This window comes from Apodemus sylvaticus, chromosome 9, assembly GCF_947179515.1.
Source record: "Apodemus sylvaticus chromosome 9, mApoSyl1.1, whole genome shotgun sequence".
NCBI classification, from domain to species: Eukaryota; Metazoa; Chordata; class Mammalia; order Rodentia; family Muridae; genus Apodemus; species Apodemus sylvaticus.
In genome coordinates, this window is record NC_067480.1 from 54,149,813 (window position 1) to 54,174,706 (window position 24,894).

The following is a 24,894-nucleotide window of genomic DNA, read 5'->3' on the forward strand; positions in this document are numbered from 1 at the left end:
GCCACCCCATCCTAGGTCATCTGGTCCCACCTGAACTAGGCATAGCCTCTCCACTGAACCCCAACCAGACAGTCCAGGTCGGGGAAAGGGGATACAATGGCAGGGGACAGAGGCAGAGACAGACCCTGCTTCACTTGCTAGGGGCCCCACATGAAGACCAAGCCTCAAGTGTGGAGTGTGGGCTAGACCCAGGGTCTGAATGCTCCCTGGCTGGTGGCCTGGGCTCTGTGAGCCCCATGGTCCCAGGTCAGTTGACTCTGTAAATCTTCTTGTGGTGACTTGACCCCTCCGGCTTGTTCCCTTCTGCCTCCCATTCTTCACAAGATTCCCCGAGCTTCTCCTGATGTTTGACTGTGGGTCTCTGCATCTGCCTCCGTCCCTGCTGGATGAGCCTCTCAGGAGAGTTATTCTAGGTTCTTGTCTGCGAGCATAGTAGAGTATCATTAATAGCATCAAAGGTTGGTTCTCTCACATGGGTTGGGTCTCAAGTTAGGCCAGTCATCGGCTGGCTATTCCCTCAGTCTCTGTTCCATCTTTATCCCTGTATATCTTGTAGGCAAGACAAATGTTGGGTTGAAGGTTTTGTGGATGGATTGATGTCCCCCTCCCCTTTTGGAAGTCCTGTCTGGCCATTTCAGTCTGGTGGCCATTTCAGTCTCTATATCCCCCTCTGGTAGCAATCTAAGCTAGGGTCACCTCCTAGACTCCGTGTATCTTCCCATGCTCACACTCTCCAGGCTGCCTCACCTGCACCACCACTATCAGCATCATTTCTAGTGTGCTGCCCAGGTGAGGTGCAGGGCCTGCCCTCCCTGAGTGCTGCAGCAGGTGGTGGCAGGGCCAGCACTCCTGCTCTTATGACCCCATCTGGGCTAACTCTTCTATCAGCCTTTGGAAGCAAGGACAAGAGGTTATGGAGGGGATTTCTCTCTTGCTGTCCACCACACAGGAGGTGCAGGGCCTGCTCTCTCACACTCATGCACTCTGGACTAGCTCACCTACAACCCTACATCATGACCAGCTCTATTTTGCTGCCCAGGTGAGGTGCAGAGCCTTGTCTTCCAAGTGCTACAGCTGGTGATAGACAGGGCCAGCTCTTCTCCTCTCTTGACCCCGGGGCCAGGTCTCCTGCCTGCCAAAGGTGGTGAGGGGCAAGAGGAAAGGAGTCTATCTCTCTCTTGTCTACACCACCACAGGGAGATGAGTGGTAAGGGCCACCTCCCCCATGCTTGCTTGCACCCTGACTGGCGAACCTGCAATTTCTGCATTGTGTGGGATCAGCTCTCCTGCTTTCAAGTCCAAGCCAGCTCTCCCACGATGCCCAGGTGAGGGGTGAAGCCGGTTCTGCACAGTCCTCAGACATCAGCATGTCCCCAGAGGCAGCCCAGACCAGGGATATCACCTGGCCTTTGGTGGTAACAGACCCCTACTGCTATAGTGTCATGGAACCAGACATGGCCCCCAGTGTCAGCACAGGCCAGGACCCCACCATGGTCCCAGGTGGCATCAGCTACTCATATCAGACTGTTACTTACTACCATAAGTCTCCAGTTGTACCGCTCTTCATCGTGCCCACATCCTTCTGCTTCTCTTCCATTTCTCCACCACTTACTTGTTCCTGTTGGTGCTGCTGGGGTCTCTGAGTATCTGGGTCATCTCAGGAGTGGTCTCGGGAGTGCTATGCCCTGCTCATGCATTATGGCCCCAGGCAGGAGTCATATCAGGCATGGTCTGCCCCCACCTCCCAGACATGCAGGGGGCCAGACTTTTCTCCAATGTGTACTTTTTGTGCCTGTGGGAAATCAAGAGGGCGCACTGTGCGGACTTCTGCCTGACCCCGTGTTTGGCTCCATTGGCCTGTACCTGCTGTGTCCCAGTGCCATGCTGAGTTTCTCACTTTGGCTCTGTTAGGATGATTTGAAATCAGGTGTAATGATACCTCCAGCAGTGTTCTTTCTGCTTAGGATTCCTGAATCTCTTCTTGGCATGGAGCTTCAGTAGAGTGTTAAGGGCAACTCTTTATGTGTTGCTAAAAATACATAAATTGTATGTAATAGATGATTCAAAAGATCATAATTAACATTAGACATAAGCAGGTCCTGATTTTGTTGATATTAGAATATGTGGAATGATGAATTTGAAAAGTCACAAAGATAACATAAAAGCTAATAATTAGTGATGCCCATGATATAGTATAACTTAAGATGTATTATAACTTAAGATGTATTTGGACATTATGTCTGAAATTCAGAGTTAAAATTTAATACTACTTCTCATATATTTTGCTATTGAGGTTCCTAGACGTCAAGATGATGAGCGGAATTATATTTACTTGGAACTAATGCAAGACGGAGGAGATTCAGAAAAGCCTCCTTTTCCTTTAGGCAGTGCGGAGTCACATCTGTATGAAGTAATACAGGTATATATAAAAGTGTCAGTTACATAGGGGCCCACACCTTTAATCCCAGTACTCGGGGTTACAAACAAGACAGGGTTCAAGCTCACCCTCTTCCACATAGTGATTTCAGGGCTCCAGGAGACAGTCCTACAAAGACAGAAACCATTTTTCTTGGTCCCATGCTGTCTAATTGGTATTTGTCATGATGGCTCCTGATATCTGATGGGTTAATCACATGCATAGGAAACAAAGTTCATTCTAAACATATGAAAAATATTAGAATTGTCAGATGGCTTGAGGCTTAAAAAAAAGGAAATTCTGAATTTCCACTCAAGATCATGTAATTTGGAACAATCAAAGCTAATGTGGCTGAGTCCGCATTACTTTCTGAACAATTCCATAAGAGACACACTGCATGGTGGTGGTCAAACTGAAAAGAAAGCTCCGTGAAGCACTCAGCATGTAGTGTTAAGGTTCCTAACCGTGAAATTGGGAGTAGTAAAAAATGCTCACGGAAAAGAATTAAGCATGGATGTTGGACTGGGTGAGCTAAATCGTAGGACAACAGAGACGACCACAGATGCAAACCAAGGATGGAAGGTTTCAGATCCTGTCCATATCCTTGCAGTGTGAGAAACCTTCCACCTACCCAGGAGCTTGTCATGCAGATTTACATATAACTCTCAAAACCAGAATGAGAGTTGATTTCCAGAAAGGGAAGTCAAGCCAGCAAAACATATCTGCCTCTGTAAATGCTACTATTTACTTTCATTTCTGCCATTTGCAGTGGAACTTTTCTTCTACTGAACATTGATTTTAATTTACTTAAAATTATATTGTACTTGTATTTTAGCCATTGAACTAATTTATATTTTGAAAATTACTGCCTGATTTTGTATTGTTGCATGCTTTAGATAAATTACAAATATATACATGAATAATTCTACATTTAAGATTTTTTTTTTCTAGAAAGGCTGCTTTACCGAAATAATGCAATTGATGCGTAGAAACTCCGTAAGAGCTTTACAAACCTTCCTAAGATTTATGCATGTGGGATGTTTTAACACTATATAGAACTTACTCTGATAGTTTATAGCCTAAACCTTTAAAGTTTTCATTTCCCTAACCTTAGGGAATGAGTATGTGTTTGCTCATAAATTCTCTACTTATTTTATAAAAAATACAGTGTCATTTTCCAGACTCAATTTAACTTTCTATGTTTGTTCTTTATAATAATTTTTAAGTTAGAAAATAATATTATTCCCCCTTCTATGCTCCCTCCTTGTTCTCTCTCAAATTCATGGCTTCTTTTTCTAATTGTTATGTATATACACATATACAAATTTCAACACTTTGACCTTCTTAGTAAACTGTGAGAGAGACAATTAGAAATCTCTGGATGAGATGGTGCTTTTGGTGCTTTCTCCAGCTTTGCTGGAGAATCACCGAATTCTAAACGTGCTTAAAGTTAGCCATTTGATTAATTGAACAATCCAAGACACTTCTGTCATCTCGTGGCCAGACAGGCTTGAGGAACTGATAGGTTCCTGAGTATGAGGCTCTCTTCCTCCACACGTGCTCAGCCTAGGACTGAGAGGTGAGATTGCCTGTCTCAGAATTTGATCTGGGGTTGAGATGAAAGACATGTGAATGAATAACTTGAAATATATGCATATATAAAATACATACTATAAATATCTTTTATAATCCTACTAATGACCCTAAGTTAAAACTTTGTACATTTGAGCATTAGCATTGCTTAATGTTAAGATGAGAGGCCTTTAACTTTCTGAGAACTAAACAAAATCTTCTTTTGGGGTTCTTTGTGTAAACAAAGCTTTGATTTATTTTTATTTTTTTTAACTAGAAGATTAATTCTGGGCTTTTCTAAACATATGGATTTATACATTATTAGTTTCTGTCACTTCACTGTCAACATCATTCTAAACAAAATGATTTCCTCATGTTTAGGCTGTCTGCAGGGTGGAAGTGGAATTTATGTTCTCCTATGGAAGCTTTGGTTATGGATTTTCACATCAGGTTAGTTTCCTTCTTTAGAAAAATATATTCAGTAAGATCATTCTTTTGCGCCTCCATTTTTTTTCCAGTTGGGCGACATTAAAAAGTAAAAATTTTTAGGACTGGCATATGGCTCTGTGGGTAAAGGCTCTTTCTACTGAGCCTAATGACCTGGTTCAATCCCAGGAATCCATATAGTGGATGGATCTTCCAAAAGTTGTCTGCTGACCTCTGCTTGTATGATATAACTCATGTGTCCCCCTAAAAAATAAATATTTAAAATGTGATCACTTAAAAAATGCTGCTTTGCATTCTGATCTTGAGATATAAGGGCTTTTCTTCAGAAAAAAAATAATACTTTATCATCTTTTGCTTATACATTTTAAATGATAATACTTTATCCAAAATGTCTTTAAGACTTCCTTCTTATTTGTTTCTCTACATTATTAAAGCAATGCTAGGTGTTTCATTGAGTGTTGAATTTTACATCTAGAAATATTCATAAAATGGAGTCATTGATCATAGACACATGCCTGTGATCTCAACATTCACACTGAAGAAAGAATTATTCTAGAAAAATAATACCAATATATAGAAACACTGTCACCCAATGTTTGAAAGAACTCTTGATATCCCTGGATCCTCGGAAGCAGGCATGTGTTAACCTGACTCCATTAATGCTGCTGTTGCTATATAGGGGAATGACATTTCATTTCTGATTTTTCCTTAATAGTCTTTGTGGGAGTTTTGATTAGTAATCTTACTAAATAAGTCTATTGCTATGCTAATTAAAAATCCCTATATTTACATTTTCCCACAGTATATCATGATTGTTAATATATTTTGAAGTGGAAGTGTACAGATGACAGCCCCAAATAGCAAGCCTTTCTTCCTTATCTGTTTTTACTGTATTTATTTATTTATTTATTGATTGATTGATTGATTGATTGATTGAAATGCTGGGAGTGCTGACACAGAGCCTTGGGCACAGTAGGAAGATGCTCTGCCACTGAGTTACATGCCCAGTACATGGCTTTTAGACATAGAGACTTTCTATATAGCTAAGGCAGGTCCATGAGTTATCCAGGTTCACTTTAAACTCATGATCTTCTGCCTTAGCCTACTGAGTGGTAGGCTACTACACTGGTGCACTGGCATGCCTAGTTCTTTTATTCTCTGTGTGTATATGTATACACGTTAGGGTGCACATGTGTATACATTAGCGTGTGTGTGTGTGTGTGTGTGTGTGTGTGTGTGTGTGTATGTAGGCTAGGGGCCAACTTTGCATGCCATTCCTCAGGAGCCATTCACTTTGATTTTTGAGACAGGGTCTCTCACAGGGACCTGGGGTTCACCAGTTAGAATCATGCAGAGACTGCCCTGTTTCTTTCTCCCCAGCACTGGGATGACAAGTGCATGCCATCATGGCTGGCTTTTTATGTGGCTGCTTGGTATTGAACTTAGGTCCTCATGCTTTCCATGAAAGCACTTTGCTGACTGAGCTACTCTCTAGCCCTTATATTCTCTTCTTGTGATGAATTATGTCTTATTAGAATCCCCACTGTCATTTCTGCAAGTTACATTTATCAGTCATAGCTCATGAGGATTTTTTAGAGTTAGGTTTGTGTTCAAATGTAAGCATGGCATATAAGAGTAACTATTCCTAAAGGGAGAGGTTATTTTCAGATTTGTAATCCCAGCACTGGAGAGGTAGAAACAGGAAGAGCCCTGGCACTTGCTGGCCAGCCAGTAGAGCCTACTTGATGGGCTCCATGCCTGAACTCATTCTCGGGACTATACATGCAGCACACACACATGTGAACACACATGCACACACATCTTCAGATACAAATGAGCACACACAGAGAACATGACAGCTTATGTTCAGTATTGTTTTATGTAGGTAGACCTTATTGAAAACACAGAGCAAAGGGACTGTATGGAAAAGAACTGGCTGTCCAGTAAGAGTGCAGTGCAGCCCTGCGTCTGCAGTGATCGGCCTCCTACTCACCTCCTGTGACGATGTGAAAAGATCTCCATCCAAGGATCGGAAAAGCCTCACTCACGCTCCACGTCATTCACTCATGCACACCATTTTGTAACTCTGAGTGAACCACTGATCTTCAGTGTAATCTATAAAATATGCACACTTAGTTCACAGTTTTGTCAAAAGCATTTGAGAAAGTTAAGGGTATGTAATGCCTGGCAGGTTAGTGCCCAACACATTAAGCTGTTGCCTTCACTCTGCTTCTCTTTAGATTCATCGCTTAGGAGCCTATAGGCCTCTGGGAGCTGGGGTGGTGTGTTAGCTCTATTACTGTGAGTTATAACTAACTGTACTTACACTTTTTTCAGTTAAAACCTCTTCAGAAAGTCACTGAACCATCTATGTTTATGAATATTGCACCTCCTCCAGAGAGAACAGACCCTGCCACGTAAGTTTCATTACCGTATTAAGATCAAGTGGCATTTTACAGGTATGATGGAGTGTATTAGTTATCGTAAGAAACCCTGAGAACATGGCCGAGATGGGTCAGAGCTTAAGATAAAGTGAGCACTGAATTCCTTTGCTTAATATTTGCGAGAAAGAGTTGGAGCTCATGTCTGTAACCTCAGTACTTGGGAGACAGAGGCAGGATGATGGGGAGTTGGGGGAGGGGTGTGATATGAGACTCTGAAAACAAGCAAACAAAAAGATGGAGAGATACTGAGTTTGTAGGTGTCACCCTGGGATAGAGAGCTGAGGTCTAGAGAGGAGGGGACCTTCTTTGTGAATGAAAAAGTGGCTTAATGAGGAGATTAGCCAGCAAGATCCTTCTTATTGAATAAAAAGGAGGGTTTCTTTTTTTTTTAATTTTTTTATTCTATATAATTTATTTACATTTCTAATGATTTCCCCTTTTCTAGCCCCCCACTCCCCGAAAGTCCCGTAAGCCCCCTTCTCTTCAGGACAGCAGTGTTAGCCTACCCTACACCACTCACTCCAACTCTTACTTTCAAATTTACTGTAAAAACCAAGCAAAACTATGTTTAAAAATAATATTAGTGGGGCTGGGACTGGCATCCATACACTAAGCCAGACATGGCCGCAGGTGTATATATCCCCAACCTCACCAGACAGAGACAGGCAGATCCCAGGAGTTCACTCGCCGGGCCAGTGAAAGGCCCTGTTCCAAGGGGCTAAGGCAGAGAGTTACAGAACAAGACACCTACAGTCTTTTGATTTCCGCATCCATGTACATGGGTACACTCACCTGTGCATTTATGTGCACACATCCCCCACACACTCCATACCACCCAACACAAAAATATTTTAAGTTATTAACAAATGAACTTTAGTTTAAAATATAGTATTTCACGTTCCCTGCATCTTGAAGCAGCTGGCTGAACTAAATAGTTCAGTGGCCTGTCCGGTACGTCAGTCACTCACCATCAACACCTGCAGGCGTGGCACTCTGCTCTCCAGGTGGTTTGATGTGTTCTGAGTCACCAATATCTGTTACCAGTACCTGGTGCATCTTGTCCTGTAGCCAGCATTCAGTAGTTCTTGAAACAAGGTGCAGAAGTGAAAACTGCGCTTCTCATCATTGTGCCTGATAATTCCTGAGCAAAATCTTCTCTCCTGGTCTTGTAACCTTATCTTCTGCTGGCCTAGAGCTAATTCCAAAAAGGTAAATGCTTCCATTGAGAGACTGTACTAACTAGAAGTTAAGGCTGCTGCACAGCTTCTGGGCTCCTTATGACCCAGAATCACCTGGTAAAGGAGTCACTGCACTGGTAAATAATGGATCCCAGCTGCAGAAGAAAGCACGGAGGACTGTCTCATAGTGGGCAAAAAGAAAGGTGTGCTGAAATACATGAGACTCTGTAGGGCATCTCTTAATATCACCATACTTTGTGATTTATGTTATTTTGAATTAAAAAATTATCGTGGGCCTAGAAAAATAGCTCAGTGGTTAACAGCACTGACTGTTCTTCAAGTGGCCCAGTGCTCAGTTCCCAGCACCCACATGGTGGCTCACAACCATCTGTAACTCCAGTTCCAGGGGCTCTGACACCGTCTTTTGGCTTCCATGAGTACTGCATGCACATGGTACACAGATACACATGCATGGAAAGGACAAATAAACGTAAAACTTTTAAAAATTAAAGAAAAATTATTTGGGGGTAGGAGCATGCAGTGGAAGCCGACGGCAGCGTGTGGAAACTGGCTCTGTCCTTCCTCCATCTGATGCTGGGGTGGGACTCAGGTAGCTTTACCTGCTGAGCCGTCTCACTGCTCCTGAATAAAAACTTAATAGAAAAGTACACTGTAATCTGAACAGGACTGTTAATGTCTCAGAAGGATGGAAGTTTTGATCACACCACCAGGTAAGGCACCAGCTACAGAGATTGCTAAAGCAAAGGAAGGGCAGAATGAACAGTGGAAGAATAAAGAGGTATAGGCTGTGATGGTGAGAAACAGAAGCAGGGTATGCTTGTTACAAGTACTTCCTCCAACGCTGATTATGAGTGTGTTTGTATGTATCTATACATAGATGTAAATACCCTCCCCCTTAGCCCTAGATCATACAACATCACAATAGTAAAGTTCTGAGGTGCTGAGGAGAGGAGTAAACATCACTCAAACTTTACTTCCTCTCCTGGTCTGTTGGCAGAGGCACTCATATTGGGCCAGGTGGAACTGTGATCATGTGATCATCTTCATTTGGAGGTTTGGATGATCGAAGGGATGAATATAGATAAATACAGATGCTAGGCTGACAGCAAGCAGATCATTGATAACTAATGTGTCAACTTGATTGCCCACAAAGTGATAAGATTTTGGTCATCATTCAGGGAGAAGTTTTTGATGAGATTAATACTTAAATAGGTAATATAAATAAGGCAGATCCTAATGTGGGCAGCCTCACCTGACCTGTTGAATACAGCAAGAAGACTAACCTCTCCCCAGTAAGGAAATTGTTCCTAAGCACCTTCAATCTGAAATACCAGCTTACAGCAATCCCCCTTGTTCTTGAGCCTGTCTGCTTTGAACTGGAATTGTGCTGTTGCCTCCGTTATACCATTGGCAGATCTGGGTCACCAGCTACCAGACTCAGCCTGCATAGCTCAATCTTCTACAAGGTGATGGGGCCAACATAAGATGACAACCTGTTTATATATATTCGCACCTCACTGAATCTATTTCACTCAACATCCCTAATTCAGTGGGACAGATGACCACATTAATTTGTGAAATATTTAGGATGTTTAATCATAGTTTTTGAGATTATGGAATGATAGATCAGAGATGAATGATGACAGAGAAAAGTGAAGTGACAGTGATAGTTGACATTTATGACCACTGGGTGCCTATGTGACACTTATTTCCTGAGCCAGGGACTATGGGGAATAACATAGTCAGAGAATGGAGAAGTTATGCATTCTATTTTGGAAGTATTTTGAACCCGAGGTGTTCACTACTGTGTGTAGCAAAGACTAGCCAAAAAGTCACTTGCTAGCTGCTAGGTATGTAAGGGATCTCTTTACTGCTGGCTTTGTTGTATGCCAAGTGCATAAAAATAATTATTATTCTCTCTGAACATAGTTTTCCTCTCTCCTCCCCTCCCAGCCCCTCATCTGCTGCCTTCAGAAAAGGATTCCATAATTGTCCCGTGACTTTTCTGTGAGGGTGGAAGAAAACAATCTATACAGACTGTGTGATACAAGACCGAGCTCATATAATTAGTTGTTTGAAAGAATGAGGGACTCTGAAGGCAGATTTGGCTATGAATGGTTACTAAAAGGCCTGGGCTCAAATTCTTTTTTTTCTCCTTGCTTTGGGTCGCCCCCTCTTCTGTCCCTACCGCCCACAATCTTGACAGGACAAGTAACCAAGAAAGCATTTCTGTCAAGATTCTGATCCTCCTTCCTTAGCCTGTTGTCTTGATGGCCATGTGCTGGGTGAGCTGGTGTGAGAGGAGGAATGACCCAGACAACTAGAACCACACTGACTGCAGGGGTGGCTTTGACGTCATGGCACCATTTAACTCTATTACCATTTTTCAGAAATGTTATTACCCCGCAACGAGTAGAATACCCGGCATTCTTATCCCCAGAATTTAATGTTAACATTGGGGTTCCTGAAACCAGCCAGGCGGCTGTGGTGCAACTTGAAAAACTCCGTGAGAAGCCCCGGGAAAGGTAAAGAGCATGCATTTCTTTCACTTACGCGTGGTCTATAGCATTCCAAATTCTGTCTGTTGAACCCTGGGCTTTCTAGGGCTCCATGTTTTCACACTGGTCAGCAAACTGGGTACTTTATTATGGCATGACAAGAGGTGACAACCCGGTCATAAGGCGGCCGCTCCGCCACCCGTCTGGTCATCTGTGGTCTCTTGGGCTATGTTTTCTCTGTCCCTCTGGGTATTTCCCTCTGACTTACACTCCACCTTACTGGCTCTTTCTTTTTTATAGTCTGCTGTTGAACTAATTCAAGCTTGAATTTTATTTATTTTCTTTCTCAGTTATGGGATTTCCATTTATTTGTATAGTTCCTTCCACTCTGCAACAAACACTCTGCTGTGGCTTCTAATACCTTGATTATGGATGGGTCACCTGCTTAATTCAGGAATTCCTAGACCTGGAGGAACAATGAACTTAACCTTTACTTCGAGCACTCCGCCCTAGGTGGAGCAGGATCCTGGCTATCTGGGAGAAATTAACCTTGACCAAAGTCAAACTCTGACCATGTGCACGACTGCCCCAATATGGCTCTGTACAGTTTTGTTTGAAAGCAATGTTATAAAAGCAGTGAGTACTTGCTGATCCTAGATTCCATGAAATACAGAGACCCAGGGCTGTTGAGTCCATTGTTCTGTGCCATATTTTCAAGGGACTTGGTTATAGCCAAGATGGTAAAGATAGCCAAGAGCTAAGATAGATATGCAGTCCTGAAGAAAACAAAGGCCAGAGGTCAGTGTATCCCAAGGATGATGGACTTCATAAACACCCAGACTTCTACCTGGGTCAGCAACGGACCATGACAAATTAACTCTGTCTTTAAATGCCATGCCCTACAGCCTGCAGGAGTCAGTATGTGTCACTGCCTTAGAGGTGCCAGTGGAAGTGACAGCTGTCGGGCTGAGGAAGTGTTTAAACAAGGAGCCTGTTTCATCATGCATTATAAATAGAGAATATTGAAACAGACATATAATACAGGCTAGAACTGAAGAACTATCCATAGTATCACTGATCTAGTGAGTAAATCATATAATCTTAGTTAATAGTACTCGAGGGAGCCTCATATGCAAAATAAACATTTTAGAATCTATAAACATTTTTAGTAACTAAAGATGTTTCAGGTATTTCAAAGATAAGAACAGCCAATATATAGATAGTATATATTTATATGAACACAATTATTGAAAGTTAACCTCTGTGTGGAAAGTATTAATGAGCCAAGATGTGCCTGAATATCAGGGTACTTCAAGCTGACACTCACACATTTTAGAATATGGGAGTTAAACATAATGTGTGTGATGTAATAGGATGACTGGTGCTTGCCCTCAACTTGTAGGACAGCATTAACCTCAGGTTAAAGTAACCCAAGCAATTTAATTTGTATATAGGCTCAGGCCTACATATAATTTAAATCTGTACTATGTTAGTGCTACCACGAAAGTTTCAACTTATTTTGCTGTTTTATTCAATAAGAAAAGTAAGTATACACGAGCCTTTTATTTGCGATGCTGAGGCTGTTGGCTGAAGAAAGCTAAAAGGCTGGCCGGGTGTGAGGGTGACCAGCACAGGGTGTCCTCTCCTCTCAGTGCTGCTCAGTTCTTTGTCTGTGAGACCCTGGATGCAGGCTGTGGCCTGTTAGAGCTGGCTGCTGCAGAAACTGTGCTTTTGTGTGTTGAATGGACTGGAGCATCTCTAGAAAATGCCACAGTGGTCTCTGTCCCGTGTCCATTGCTGCCCTCCCATCCCCCACCTTTCCTTCCCATCCCTCCTCCCCTCTCCCATCCTCCTACTCTTTCTTTTCAACAAGATGAAGAGCACTGGGTAAGAAACAAGGTGAAGTGGTTAATCAGAACATTATGTATAATTTTAAAGGTAAACCCTGAAGTTTCTTAGTGTCTCCTTTTATTGTAGGCATTATGTGTTCTTTAGTGATTATAGAACTTGAATTGCTCTAGAATGTGAATTAATTTGTGTTTTATTCCTTTTGAGGAATTGTCTTTTCAAAATTTAATATTGTATGATTTCTTCCCTGACTTTAGTAAAAGTTATTAGAGGACTTACTCTGCTAGTATCTAACTTAAAGTTTATCTTTTATATATAGTATAGGTTATTGAAAGTTCTGCTGCTTATAGCAGTTAAGACTCAATCTTAGAAGTGCATTTCCAAGCTCTGTTTTTACTAATGTCCAGGGCACAGTTAAAGCCTGTGCTAGGATGCAGCAGGAATGGCGGTGTGACTGACTGCTGCCAGGTGCTGGGAGAGCAGGGGATAAACTAGAGGAGATGGAGAGTACACAATGGGGCATTTTGTGTCTGTTTAACTCCATATTTATTATTTTGTAGAGACATTTGTGATTGTTTAGTTGTTGTTTTGTCATATTTATGTATAAGATTGTCTTTTCAAAAAAATAAATAAGCCAAAATTTGGTTTTGGAAAATAGAAAACCTGCCATGCCCTAGCTGCCTGCTGCCCACCACTGTCCACATTCTGTCATTAGAGGTAAGAGCTGGCTGCCAGAGGTACACGCATGCCTTCTCTGGAGGAAAATGTACACGTGAGCCTCAAAGTCTACAAACTGTATACAGTGGCTTGTACCAAGTAAAAACTATATGCAAGAGGATATAATCTTTCACACACACACTCATTCACACAAACACTCACTCACACACTCGCATACTTACTCACAGACTCACTCACACTCATACACTTACACACAGACACTCACTCACACACACTCACTCACATACCCCCCCAGACACTCACACCCCCCAGACACTCACTCACATATTCACTCACACCCCCAGACACTCACACACATTCACTCACACACACACACTCACTCACACACACACACCATATACTCACATTCACTCTCTCTCCCCCACTCTCTCTCACACACACAAGTAAAACACACACACACACACACACACACACACACACACACACACACACACACACGAGCAAAAAAGTAAAAAACAAACAAACAAAAAAAACAAAAACCCACCAGACACAGACTTAGAGGAGTACCTGGTTGCAGAGTTATCAGGTGTCGGCTCTGAGTAGCAACGGTGGCTGAAGATAAGATGTTTAAGCTTCCCACATTCACATCATATGTTGAAGCCATCACCCCTTCCATGGTGACGTTTGGGGGCAGGACCTTGCCCTTTGTTGCCTACAACTTTAGAGGACTGGCAGATGGATGAGCAAACTCTTAGATTTAATATGCTCTGTCATATGCATATACCCAAAATGGATACACAATGCAAGAATTGGCTCAATTAGGCAAGGTTTCTTTGGTAAGACTTGATACTTGGTTCTCTTATTATGGAGTGCATGATGTCTGCCTTGGCAGCTTTTTAATTTGTTGGTTTTTGTTAGCATCCATACTATATTTCTGGGAATACAATATCAAATTGTTATTTTAATTCTTCCATTTTGTTTTTTATTAATTGGAATGATTTTTATAAATCACCTTCTTGGTTGCCCAGTGTTCCTTGTAGGAAGAGAGGAATGAATGATCATCTCTCCTTCAGTTACATAGTTTTCAAGGTTGGGTTCTGATTATCGTTCAAATGCAATGCTACTAGTTGTCTATTGCCATATTAAAAACCACACTAAATGTAGGTATATTGCATATTTCTGTAGGATAACTTTTTATTTTTGCTTATTGGCTGGGCTCAGTTGTACAGTCAGATGATAGTAGAAATAGATGAACCACAAAATGTCTTTGCTCATCTAGCTGCGTTTGATGCCATCTATGAGCTGGGGCCTGAGTTCTCCACGTGCCTCTGGTAGGCTGCTTCATTACAGAATGGCGTTCTGCAGGCAGCATTGAAGGAGGCCGTGCACCACTGTGCAAAGTACTCCTCATACTTATCCTAATGTCACACTAATGGCGTCCCATTGGCCAAGGCAAGTCTCATGGCCATCTTTGGGGATAAATACATGAGGAACTCTAGACTCAGTTTTTTGAGGAGAAAATTAGCTAAGAAATTTTGTGGTCAAATATAGTATTCCCTCCATTCTTATACATGGACATCCTCAATGCTGTTTTTTGGTTTTAAAGGAAGTTTTAAATATTTTGCTATAAGGTTTGTTATAAAGGCCATCCATGGGCTTTTAGTTGCTACTTGTATTCTAGTACTTTCTTCAGGGATTTGCAATGATTTTGAAATTTTGCTGCCCCTGCAGCCACTGTCACCCCCACTTATAATGCATATTATATCAGTTAAGAAGCAAGAATCTTTTTTAAAGGGAAAAGCATCTTTTGTTGATAAAAATAGTATCTACACATGCAGTGACAAGAAGTCTAGATATCTAGTGCTACAGCAGGTATTTTTAACCCACCCCAATTCTTCTTGTTATTTGTGCTGCTGGGGGCTGAACTCAGGCTCTCAAGTGTGCTAGGCAAATGCTCTACCATTGTGCTATATCACCAGCCTTCTCAATTGATATGTTAAAGTTTTAATCTCTGATGTAACACTATTTAAAGGTAGAGATTTTGGGAAATAGCTGGGCAGATCATGTTTGAGGATGAAGCCCTCATGATGCAGTAATAACCTTATAAAGGTTACAAAACAGGAAGACTTTGTGCCCATCCCTCCACTGTGAGGACGTATGATGAGGGTCACCTGAACCAGGAAGACCCTTGCCAGAATTGGAGTGGGCTGGCACCTTAGACAGCCCAGCCTTGAGAATTGTGAGAAATAAGTGTCTGTTGTTTAATCCACCCAAAATACAGTATTCTGTTATTGCAGCTCAGACTAACCAAAATACAGAGAATAATACATAACTGAATAATTTCTGAACTGTGTTTATGAAGCATAAGTAATGATAATAAAGTTACTACCTGGTAAGAAATACATCATTATCACTAATGTAAATACATTTGTGTGCCTTTATGAGGTGTACCTCTGTCCCTGATTGATTCCTGTAACCATGACCCTTATTTTTGTTGTAATTCTTGTTTTAACTATATGTTGTTGGGTGTCACTTTTGGAACTTTGTGTAAATGGATCATGCTGTGTTGTTTTTCTGTGACTTTTATCACATTTTTCTGTCACTGGCTTTGTTTCATCTCTAGCTGATTTCTTTGTTTAGGTTGGAAAGAATGAAAGAGGAGTATAAAAATATGAATACATGGATAGAAAAAGCTGATTATTTAAGAAACCTTATTAATCCAAAAATGGTAAAAAGAGAGCCTAAGGTAATTAACAAAATGCATTATTTTATATGTAGCATGCAGTACATATGTTTATTAGAAATATGAGTTGATAATTAAAGTGTTTGATCAGATAATTGCTTATTACCATTATATAAAATGCTACTCATACTTCATAACCTTTTCTATATTAACAGTTATCATTCCATAAGTGTTTATTCATGATTTATAAGGTTAAGTGTTTATTCATGATTTATAAGGTTCAGTTGGCTGGCCAGTTTAAAGCCTGCATTTCAGTGGCATTTAGTTTGTCCACCAAGGTGTGTATCCATCACCATACTCAATTTTAGAAGTTTTTCATCATTCGAACAGAGGTAGGCGCACACCAGGAGTGAGAGCTTCCTCAGTTCTCACTGCCTTCCAGCCTGCCCTCTGCAACAGACGATCTGTGTTGTTCTTCTGCATGCTTGCCTGCCCCAGACATTTCCTAAAAGTGGAACTGCCTAGAACACATGGTCCTTTGCCGCTTACTTTTTTCTCTTACCGTAATGTTTTCCAGTTCTGGCATATAGCAGCACTTCATTTGTTTCTAGAAACAGCCCTGTTGCATGGACACACACATCTGTCTCTGTGACATCGGGGCTGCTGTGAGCATTCACGAGCGGACTTCTGTTCTTCTTGAACTGGGCTCTCACTATGTAGGCTGGTCTTAAACTCAAACTCGCTGACAACCTTGAAATCCTCTTGCCTCAGCCTCCCCAGTGCTGAGATGACAGATGTGGATCGGTGTGCTTGGCTTTCTTATATATATTTTTTGTGTGAACAATTTTTTTTTTTTTTTAGTTTTCCTACATGAATGTCCAGGAACAGATGCTGGGTCACATGGTAATTCCCAATTTAAAGTTTTGAAAAAATGCCCAACTATTTGTATGAGCAACCTTGTCATCTTACATTGCAATAAGAAAGTGTGCGGTGATGTTGAATCTTGACCTCTTGTTGGTTTTCATATTGTGATTGCTGGTCCCAATGTTTCCAACAACCTTGGGAATTCAAAGTGCCGACTCACTGCATTTTTGGTTTTCATTTCTCTAATGATGGATGGTGTGAACATTTTTTTTCATACATTCACTATTTGTAGATCTTTTTTTAGATAAATATTTATTCAGACCTTTGGACAATTTTTAAATTGGACTCTTTGTCTTGTTGAGTTGCAATGGTTTTTAAATGCATTTTGATAGTAATACTTCATTTGAAATTTGGATATAATCTAATGTATACATTTTGACCAAGAAATAAAGGATTTCCATCTCATATAAGACATTTACTAAGATCACAACCCTGAAATGATAGTCATACTGTGCTGATATTTTTATGCTTTACAACTTCCCTGTAATAATTGGGCAGTAGTATGCTGCTACAGGTTAAATTAACTAATATTTACTACTATAGAAGTAATATTTTAGGAGAAACTTAGACTAAACATTAGAGAGGTTGTGGATTTGTGCTCTTATTATTAAAGGTACTTTATAAATGGTTCAGTGTCACTGTACAGTACAGATCTGCTTGAAGCTTTGTAAAGATAAACATACTTGTAAAGGCCTAGGCCATAAGGTTCCAGCACACATGCGCTTCTTGCTCTCCTCGCTGCTTGAAGTTGTGGAGTGGCCATCATGCTCTGCATCCCTCCGCCGCTCGGCCGCTCGGCCGCTCCACCGGCTCTGTGATGCCGCTCTCGAGCTTGGGCTGCTGCTCTCTGGGGCAGCAGTTCCGCTGAAATCATGCTCCTTGGATTAATTTTCTCACCAACTCCTTGTTCTCTGTAAAAAAAAAATATGAAAGCAGAAAATTATTTCAGTTCTTTAAGTATTCTACCCAACTTGTTCTCTTTTTCTTTCTCTGTGTGTCTAGGGAAGTAAAGAGCCGACTGAATCAAATTCTAGTATATTAGAAGAGCTTGAAAGAACAGCATATGGTAAAAATCAAGTTAATTTTTATGTTTATTAAGATAACTAAAGTAAGATGGTATATTATAAAAGTTTATTACTCTAAATGAATTTCACTTTTGTCACAGATCATACATACATTTTACTATTGTATCAATTATATTTGTATTTTGTAATAATCTCTAAGAAAAGCCTTGGCCCCTATCAAGAGGTTTTCTTTGAACTTTTAAAATTGCTTCCTACTTTCTGTGTATGGGTGTTTTATCTGTGTGTATGTCTGTGTATCATGTGTATTCCTCATGCTCTCAGAGGCCACCAGAGAGTATCCCTTCCTCTAGGAAGAGAGTGACAGGTGGCAGGAGTCACCTTGTGGATGCTGGGGCATGAATCTGTATCCTCTGCAAGGGAAGCTACTGCTCTTCCCACTGAGACATTTCTCCCACCTCAGGAGAGAGAGGAAAAAAAATTTTTTTAAAAAATCTTTTTAATGGTTCTTTGCTTCTTTAAAAATAGAAAAATTTAAATCTTAGCTGTGATATTTGTAAAAATATTTTTGTTAATCATTTGAACTATAGAACTATTGAAGTAGGTGTGTGTGTGTGTGTGTGTGTGTGTGTGTGTGTGTGTAAAAGACAAGTCAGAACAAGACAGGTAGAAAGAGAAATTATAGCAGAGGAAATTCAGTTAGTATCTAATTTGAGAACTTACCCTAAGTTATCAGTAAGAGATGTAATTAATGAAAAATGGTGTTCACAGGTCTCCTAAACATCCTCTCAAATTTATTTAGAAAGCAAGTTAAAGTATATTTACCACTGTACTTTAAATACGTGTTTTTATATCTTTAATGTCTTTATGTATGTGATATAATTTATTATTGCAAGGTTTTTGTAACTTAATCATCTTTTCATGCTAATTCCATTTCCCCAGTTATATCAACCATTTGCATGCATGTGTTCATATTTCTGGCTCCTGTACTGACTTAGTATAGTGAGGCTGTTGTCTTCAGTCTACTCTACATGAAATGGACACGCTGCTTTTGGTGCTGTTGTTACTGTTTGGTTGCTAAAGAGCAAACCTAGGACCTCACCCCCGCCAGCCCAGCACCTCATGCTTTAAGGGGGACTCATCGGACTCCCTCTTCAGTCTCACACACTGGGAAGAAGTATCAGTGCTCTCTCTCTCTCTCTCTCTCTCTCTCTCTCTCTCTCTCTCTCTCTCTCTCACACACACACACACACACACACACACACACACACACACCTTTTTGTATTATGGTTTTTGCTTCTCCAGAGGGTTTTATTTTATTCTTTTTTTTTTTTTAACATATCCAGTGGACCATCTAATGGCTTGATTCTTTTTTATATTTCTGAGGCCTCCAGTATTCCAGCACATACAAATGTCCTGGGCACTTTCATGTTTTTATAGACGAGTAAACTGAGATTTAAGCAGATTAAATAACCAACTAATTAGAATTCAGTCATTAACTGAGGCACGCTGGCTTTGGGCTTACTCAGTTTGATGCTGGAGCGTGAGTATTAACTATATTGATATTTACTTCTTCTGTTGGGGTTTAGTTTTCAGAGCTGCGGACAGAACTCAGGACCTTGTGCTTGCTAGGCAAGCGCTCTGCCACTGAACTAAATCCACAACCCTGCTATTCACTTCTTATGCACCACATCCATAAAATAATCTGTTATCGTTTATTTTATAGCTGACAAGCCACAGCTAGAAAAATGAGTTGAGGGAAGAATGTCACCAAGACATGAGCCTTGGGACATTTCTGGCCCTCTACGGATACCCCAGTTCCAACAGTATATAAAACAATTCCTTTCTACAAGAAATGCCTTTATGTCTGACAACATGAGTCCAAATCCATGCAGGTGGTAGCCAAAAAAGACTGGGGTGGTTGGACCTAAATCATAAAAACACTAGACAGAACTTTAAAGGAGACATTATAATATGTTCATTATATGACAACAAAGGAGTCAATGCATCAAGAAGAAATCATTGTAAATATATGCAACCAGTGTCAGAGAACTTAACAATATGCAAAAGAGGATAAAAGGAGAAACAGGCAACAACACAAAAATTATGGGAAACTGGACTTTCTATATTAATAGTACAACGAGACCATTAACAAAACAGAATTTTGTAGCACTGTAGAGCAAAATGACATAACTATAGCCCAAATGGATGTATGTAGAAGAGTCTAGAGAACAGGTAGACTCTCCTTAGGAGGTCATAGAATATTCTTCAAAGTAGAGGTTACTAAATAAGCCAACAAATTGACGGTGGTTTATATCATACCAAATACCTTTCCAATTACAGTGGAATAAAGCTAGAACTGTCAGCAGAAAAAAAATGAAAATTCTTACTATGTAGACATTTAAATTCAGAATCAATGTAAAAAAAAAAGAGAGAGAGAGAGAAAACACCCCTAAATACAGTCACTGAAGCAAAAGCAATCTGAAAGGGTTGCTTACATTTATAGTAAGGATCAGGGTGTTTGTTTTAATGGCAGTAAAGGCTTCCAGAGAAAGAAGAGCTGGGGCTTTGTGGCTCAGATTGCCTGATACTCTTGCAGAGTTTGCAGTCAGAAGGCTCACCACTGCCTGTAACTCCAGCTGCTGGGATCCAGTGCCTCTATCTCCATAGGCACCAGAATACGTGTGCACAGACACACACATACTCATAATTAAAAGTAAAAAATGTATTTTTTTGAAAAAAACCTAAAATCAAACAACTTAACTTCATACCACTAAGAACTAGATCAGGAGCTAATTTCTAATTCAGAGGAAATAAAGATCATAGTAGATTTTTTTAATTAGAAAATTGAAAAAAAATCAATAAAGCAAAGTTTAAAAATGTAAATAAAATTGACAAATTAAGCTAGACTAGAAAAAAATAAAGTGTGGCTGGAGAGATGGTTCAGAAGTTTAAGAGTTTTTGTTGCTCTTGCAGAGGGCCCAGGTCCAGTTCCCATTGCCTACATTACAGCTCACAACCATCTGCAACTCCAGTTCCAGGGAATCCACCGCCCTCTTCTGCCTTCCTCACACAGCAGGCACACACACACACACACACACACACACACAATGTACAGACATGCACATAGGAAGACACTCATCCACATAAAATAAATAAATCTAAAAAAGAAAGAACGGAGGAGTGGCCCCTTGTTCTGAAAAGACTCAGTGAAGCAGTATAGAGCAAAATCAGAACAGGGAAGTGGGAAGGGTTGGGTGGGAAAACAGGGGGAGGGAGGGGGGCTGATGGGACTTTCGGGGAGTGGGGGTCCAGAAAAGGGGAAATCATTTGAAATGTAAATAAATATATCAATAAATTAAAAAAAATAAAAAAGAAAGAAAACCCCACTATGTTGACCAGACTAGTGGCCTTAAACTCAAAGCAATGCGCCAACCTCAGCCTCCCATGTGCCTCTATACCTGACCCCTCTCCCAATTTTTTAATGGGTAGTTTTTCTTTGAATTTGGAACAAAGTGAGGGTGTCCTTCCCTGATTCTTGCATTGAGCATGATACTAGAAGTCCTAAGAGAGCAACTGGTCAAGATAAAGAGATAACTTCCATCCTGCTTAGAAAGGAAGAGGACACCATTTTATTTTGACAGGATATGACCTGGAATTTTTAGGATCTCTTTATCTTTTAATTTTATCTACCATGTATATGGTGTATCTTGGTTTTATATCCAACTTAAGTGCCCCCTTTCTCTCTCTGGATCCCCAACACTTTCTTTCCCAACTTCATGTCATTGTTCCTTTTGTAATAACCCATGATCCCCTTGAGTGCTGCCTGTGTGCATGTGTGCATGCACTGTCCACCAGAACACAGGCAACCTACCAACAGCCACACCCAAAGAAAAGTGGCTCATGGGACTCTCCCCCACTCATGCTGGCAAGGTGACCATCTTAATTTTCTACGGGTGGTGTGTAGGTAGCTACTATGAATTCATGGGTGCAATGGTCACATCCTATTCAGAATTTGCATCCTGTGGTACTGCTCCTCATCTTCTGAAAGCCTTTCTATCTACTGTGTGTCCCCCACTCTTCCCCGGGGGTGTGATGTGGATGTCCTGCTTAGGGCTGAGCACGCAGCAGTCACTCATTCTCAGTGCTGTGACCAGTTCTGAGTGTCTGCACTGCCTGCTGTCTGTTGCAAAAAGGAAGCTTCTCCAGAGGCTGAGAGCAGCAGTGATGTGTGGGGAAGACACGGCCGTGTAGAAGGCAGGGGGGACAGCACAGGGCATGATCATATATGTACATCACCTGAAAGACTACAAGAGACGCATGTTAGAACTGAAGGTAAATCTGACAAAGTACACAATACAAAATCATGTGAAAACCCACCTCATTCACCTCATGAGCTATCTAAAAAAAGAGAGTGCGTTAAAGAGTTTAAAATATGAGGCTTCAAACTCTAAGATTAGCGGATGACATATGAGAAAAGTTCAGTGAGATTGGTGTAGGTGAAAATTCCTTTAACGAGACAGTGAAGGCACAAGTCCAAACACAAAACAGCGGGCTATCTCCAGCTAAAGAGCCCCTGATGGCAGACAGTGAGTGAAAAGGCAAGCACAGGATGGGCCAGAAGGCCCGCAAAGCACACTCTGGTGAGTGGCTGAGACCCGAACGACATAAAGACTCTTTCAATTCACCACCAACAACAAGTCAATGTAAATAACCTGATTAAAAATGGCTCAGGGACTTGCATACAAAGCTCTACAAAGAGAAAAACAAATGTTCAACATCACTGAATACCAGTTCAGTGTAATAAACTATCATTTTATTGTTTACCAAAACCTGGTCAGATGGTTGTTAACCAAAAAGTTAAAAGATAACAAGTGTTGGCTAGGCCGTGGGGAAATGGCAACCCTTGTACATTGTTGGAGGCCCAATGGCCCAGGGACTTAGGGAACAATATTAAGGCTACATACCCAATTCATGCACGCTCCATTCTCATTTCCACACCCCTTCTTATCTCTCATCTGCCCCCATCTTCCCAGAGACTCATCACCATGTTTTCACGAAGGCAATGTTCATGTTTGAATGGCTGCTTTAAGTTATCCTTTATTTGAAGGGAGAGAAATTACAATCATAGTTCATCAGTGTACATACATGTAAGCAATGCAATGTTATTTCAATAAAACAGACTTCATAATTTTTTTTAAACAGATATTCATCACAGAAAATCTGAAGCGATTTCAAATGAGGTAAGAGGATTTCTTCTTCTTTTGTGTTCTCTTGTGTTTTGCCTGCATGCCCCAGGCGTGCATACTCATGCCTGGTTCCCACTGAGGTAAAAGAAGACTCGCTCTTTCTGGGAACTGGAGTTGTAGATGATGGTGGGCTACCATGTGGGTGCTGGGAATCAAACCTGGGTTCGCTACAAAGGCAGCCATCTCTCGGGCCACAAGAGGATTTCTAATAATAATTTCTAATAATTTCTATTCTATGAAGGGATGGGATATAAGTAGAACAGTTACAGGTAAAACTTAAAAAACATCCCTAAAGTTATTCAGTTATTTTTCCTAGATAGGAAATATCTATACTATTAGTTTCAAATTAAATTGTTCTATGAAAACAGATTTGAGCACAAAACAGTAACAATTTAGAGTATATAGCAAGGAGAAGGAGTTAACGATGTTGAGGAAGGAAAGGGAAAGCCCATGGTACTTTACTTAAGATCTGAGGAGTAGATGACCTCAGCACATTTTTACCTTTGCCAGATTGCGCATCACAGTGTGAACCTAACAATATGCATTTAATAATAGAAATCAGTAAAAATTTAATTATCTCAACATCATTTTTCATTCTATTAAGGAATAAATCCCCATGTAGATCAGTAAAGCATAAAAGCTTTGCTTCTGCTTTCTGGTGCTACTTAATAATTTCCATACTGGTTCTGTGACTGCCAAATGTCAGCTCAAGTATCAGCATGTACTGTTCCCCAAGTGAAAGACAGGAGCTGGGGAGGCGGGGAGGCAATGGAGACTTTTGTGTAACATTGTATAATACTGAGTGCATTTAGTTTAAGAAGCTAGCCTTCATTTTCCTTTTCTTTGCATTATTTTACTATTACATTTATTTTATGATGTAATTGTGATATTTTGGTATGAAAGTTACCCTTGTTTCATGACATTGGTGATAATGTGACAGTAAGACATCAGCCCCCAGATTTCCTTAACACGTCACCAGAGTATGCAACCCAGACATATGCAAGCCATTTCTTCACAAACAACTGCTTTATCATGTTTCAAATAATGATCTATGCTCAGGCCAGTTATAAGATTTTTCAATGTCTTCTCGAGGAATGTAATGACTTACAAATATCAATGGCAGTATTTAAAGAACAGATAATTGATTTATTGATTTTTAAAACTCACTAGTGAATAATGACTAATAAAATTTATTCTGTTGCTCTTTGTTTGTTGGTCAATTATGGTGATAAGGAAGGCCGGGTCATACCAGTTTTAAAGCTGTTGGATCAAAATTATTCAGAGTCATCTCTAACTAAAAGTGGTGAATCCACGCCGCCGGAAGATGTTCTGCTGCCTCCTATTCACAGCCTGCAGATAATAGAAGAGGACGAAATGCCACGTTTACAAAAGACTGCCGAACCAGAAGACAAACCACGCGAAGAGAGGAAAAGTATAGTATTTTCATCGGATGAAGAGCTAATGCCCAAACATCCAAGCATTTTAAAAATATCCTCATCTCTACAAGAGGTAAAGTTGAGACATTTACCCATAAATCCTGAGAGAATAAGGAGGAGGAATTTAGGTTTCTCTCCAACAGAATGAGGTGCCAACTGAAAGGACGAGGGCTAGCTTGGGCTCCTGAAAGGTGAAATGGAAAGGTGGCTTTCAAAGGGAAGACCCAACAGAAGCTCAACTCAGTGAGCCTCCCCTACGGCAAGGCCTCAGACAGCAAAACCCAAACTAATTATTCTTAAAATATACTAAGTACCAATAAATTCAAAGTTATTCAAATGCCTCTAAGTAGAAACGTGTCTAAATATATTAAGTGCTCTTTGTGTGTGCTGATCAATTAAGGTGGAATCCTTTGAAAGAAAAGCAAACTGTCAGAAGTACAAATTAATCCCCTGCATTAGTGTGTGATTCTGCTAAAAA

The 24,894-nt window shown here is 40.6% G+C and overlaps 1 protein-coding gene across 1 annotated transcript in view; it reads left to right on the forward strand.

Annotated features, from left to right (window-relative positions):
• The window catches only part of LOC127692308 (cation channel sperm-associated targeting subunit tau-like), a 41,323-nt gene extending 16,759 nt beyond the window's left edge, over positions 1-24,564 (forward strand). Inside the window, exons 5-13 of the mRNA XM_052192521.1 lie at positions 2,294-2,419; positions 3,368-3,412; positions 4,370-4,438; positions 6,773-6,852; positions 10,469-10,603; positions 15,743-15,848; positions 17,712-17,775; positions 22,937-22,974; positions 24,202-24,564. Of these exons, the coding sequence (XP_052048481.1) occupies positions 2,294-2,419; positions 3,368-3,412; positions 4,370-4,438; positions 6,773-6,852; positions 10,469-10,603; positions 15,743-15,848; positions 17,712-17,775; positions 22,937-22,974; positions 24,202-24,564 (1,026 nt within the window). The remainder of the gene's footprint in view (positions 1-2,293; positions 2,420-3,367; positions 3,413-4,369; positions 4,439-6,772; positions 6,853-10,468; positions 10,604-15,742; positions 15,849-17,711; positions 17,776-22,936; positions 22,975-24,201) is intronic.
• Positions 24,565-24,894: the final 330 nt, after the last annotated feature.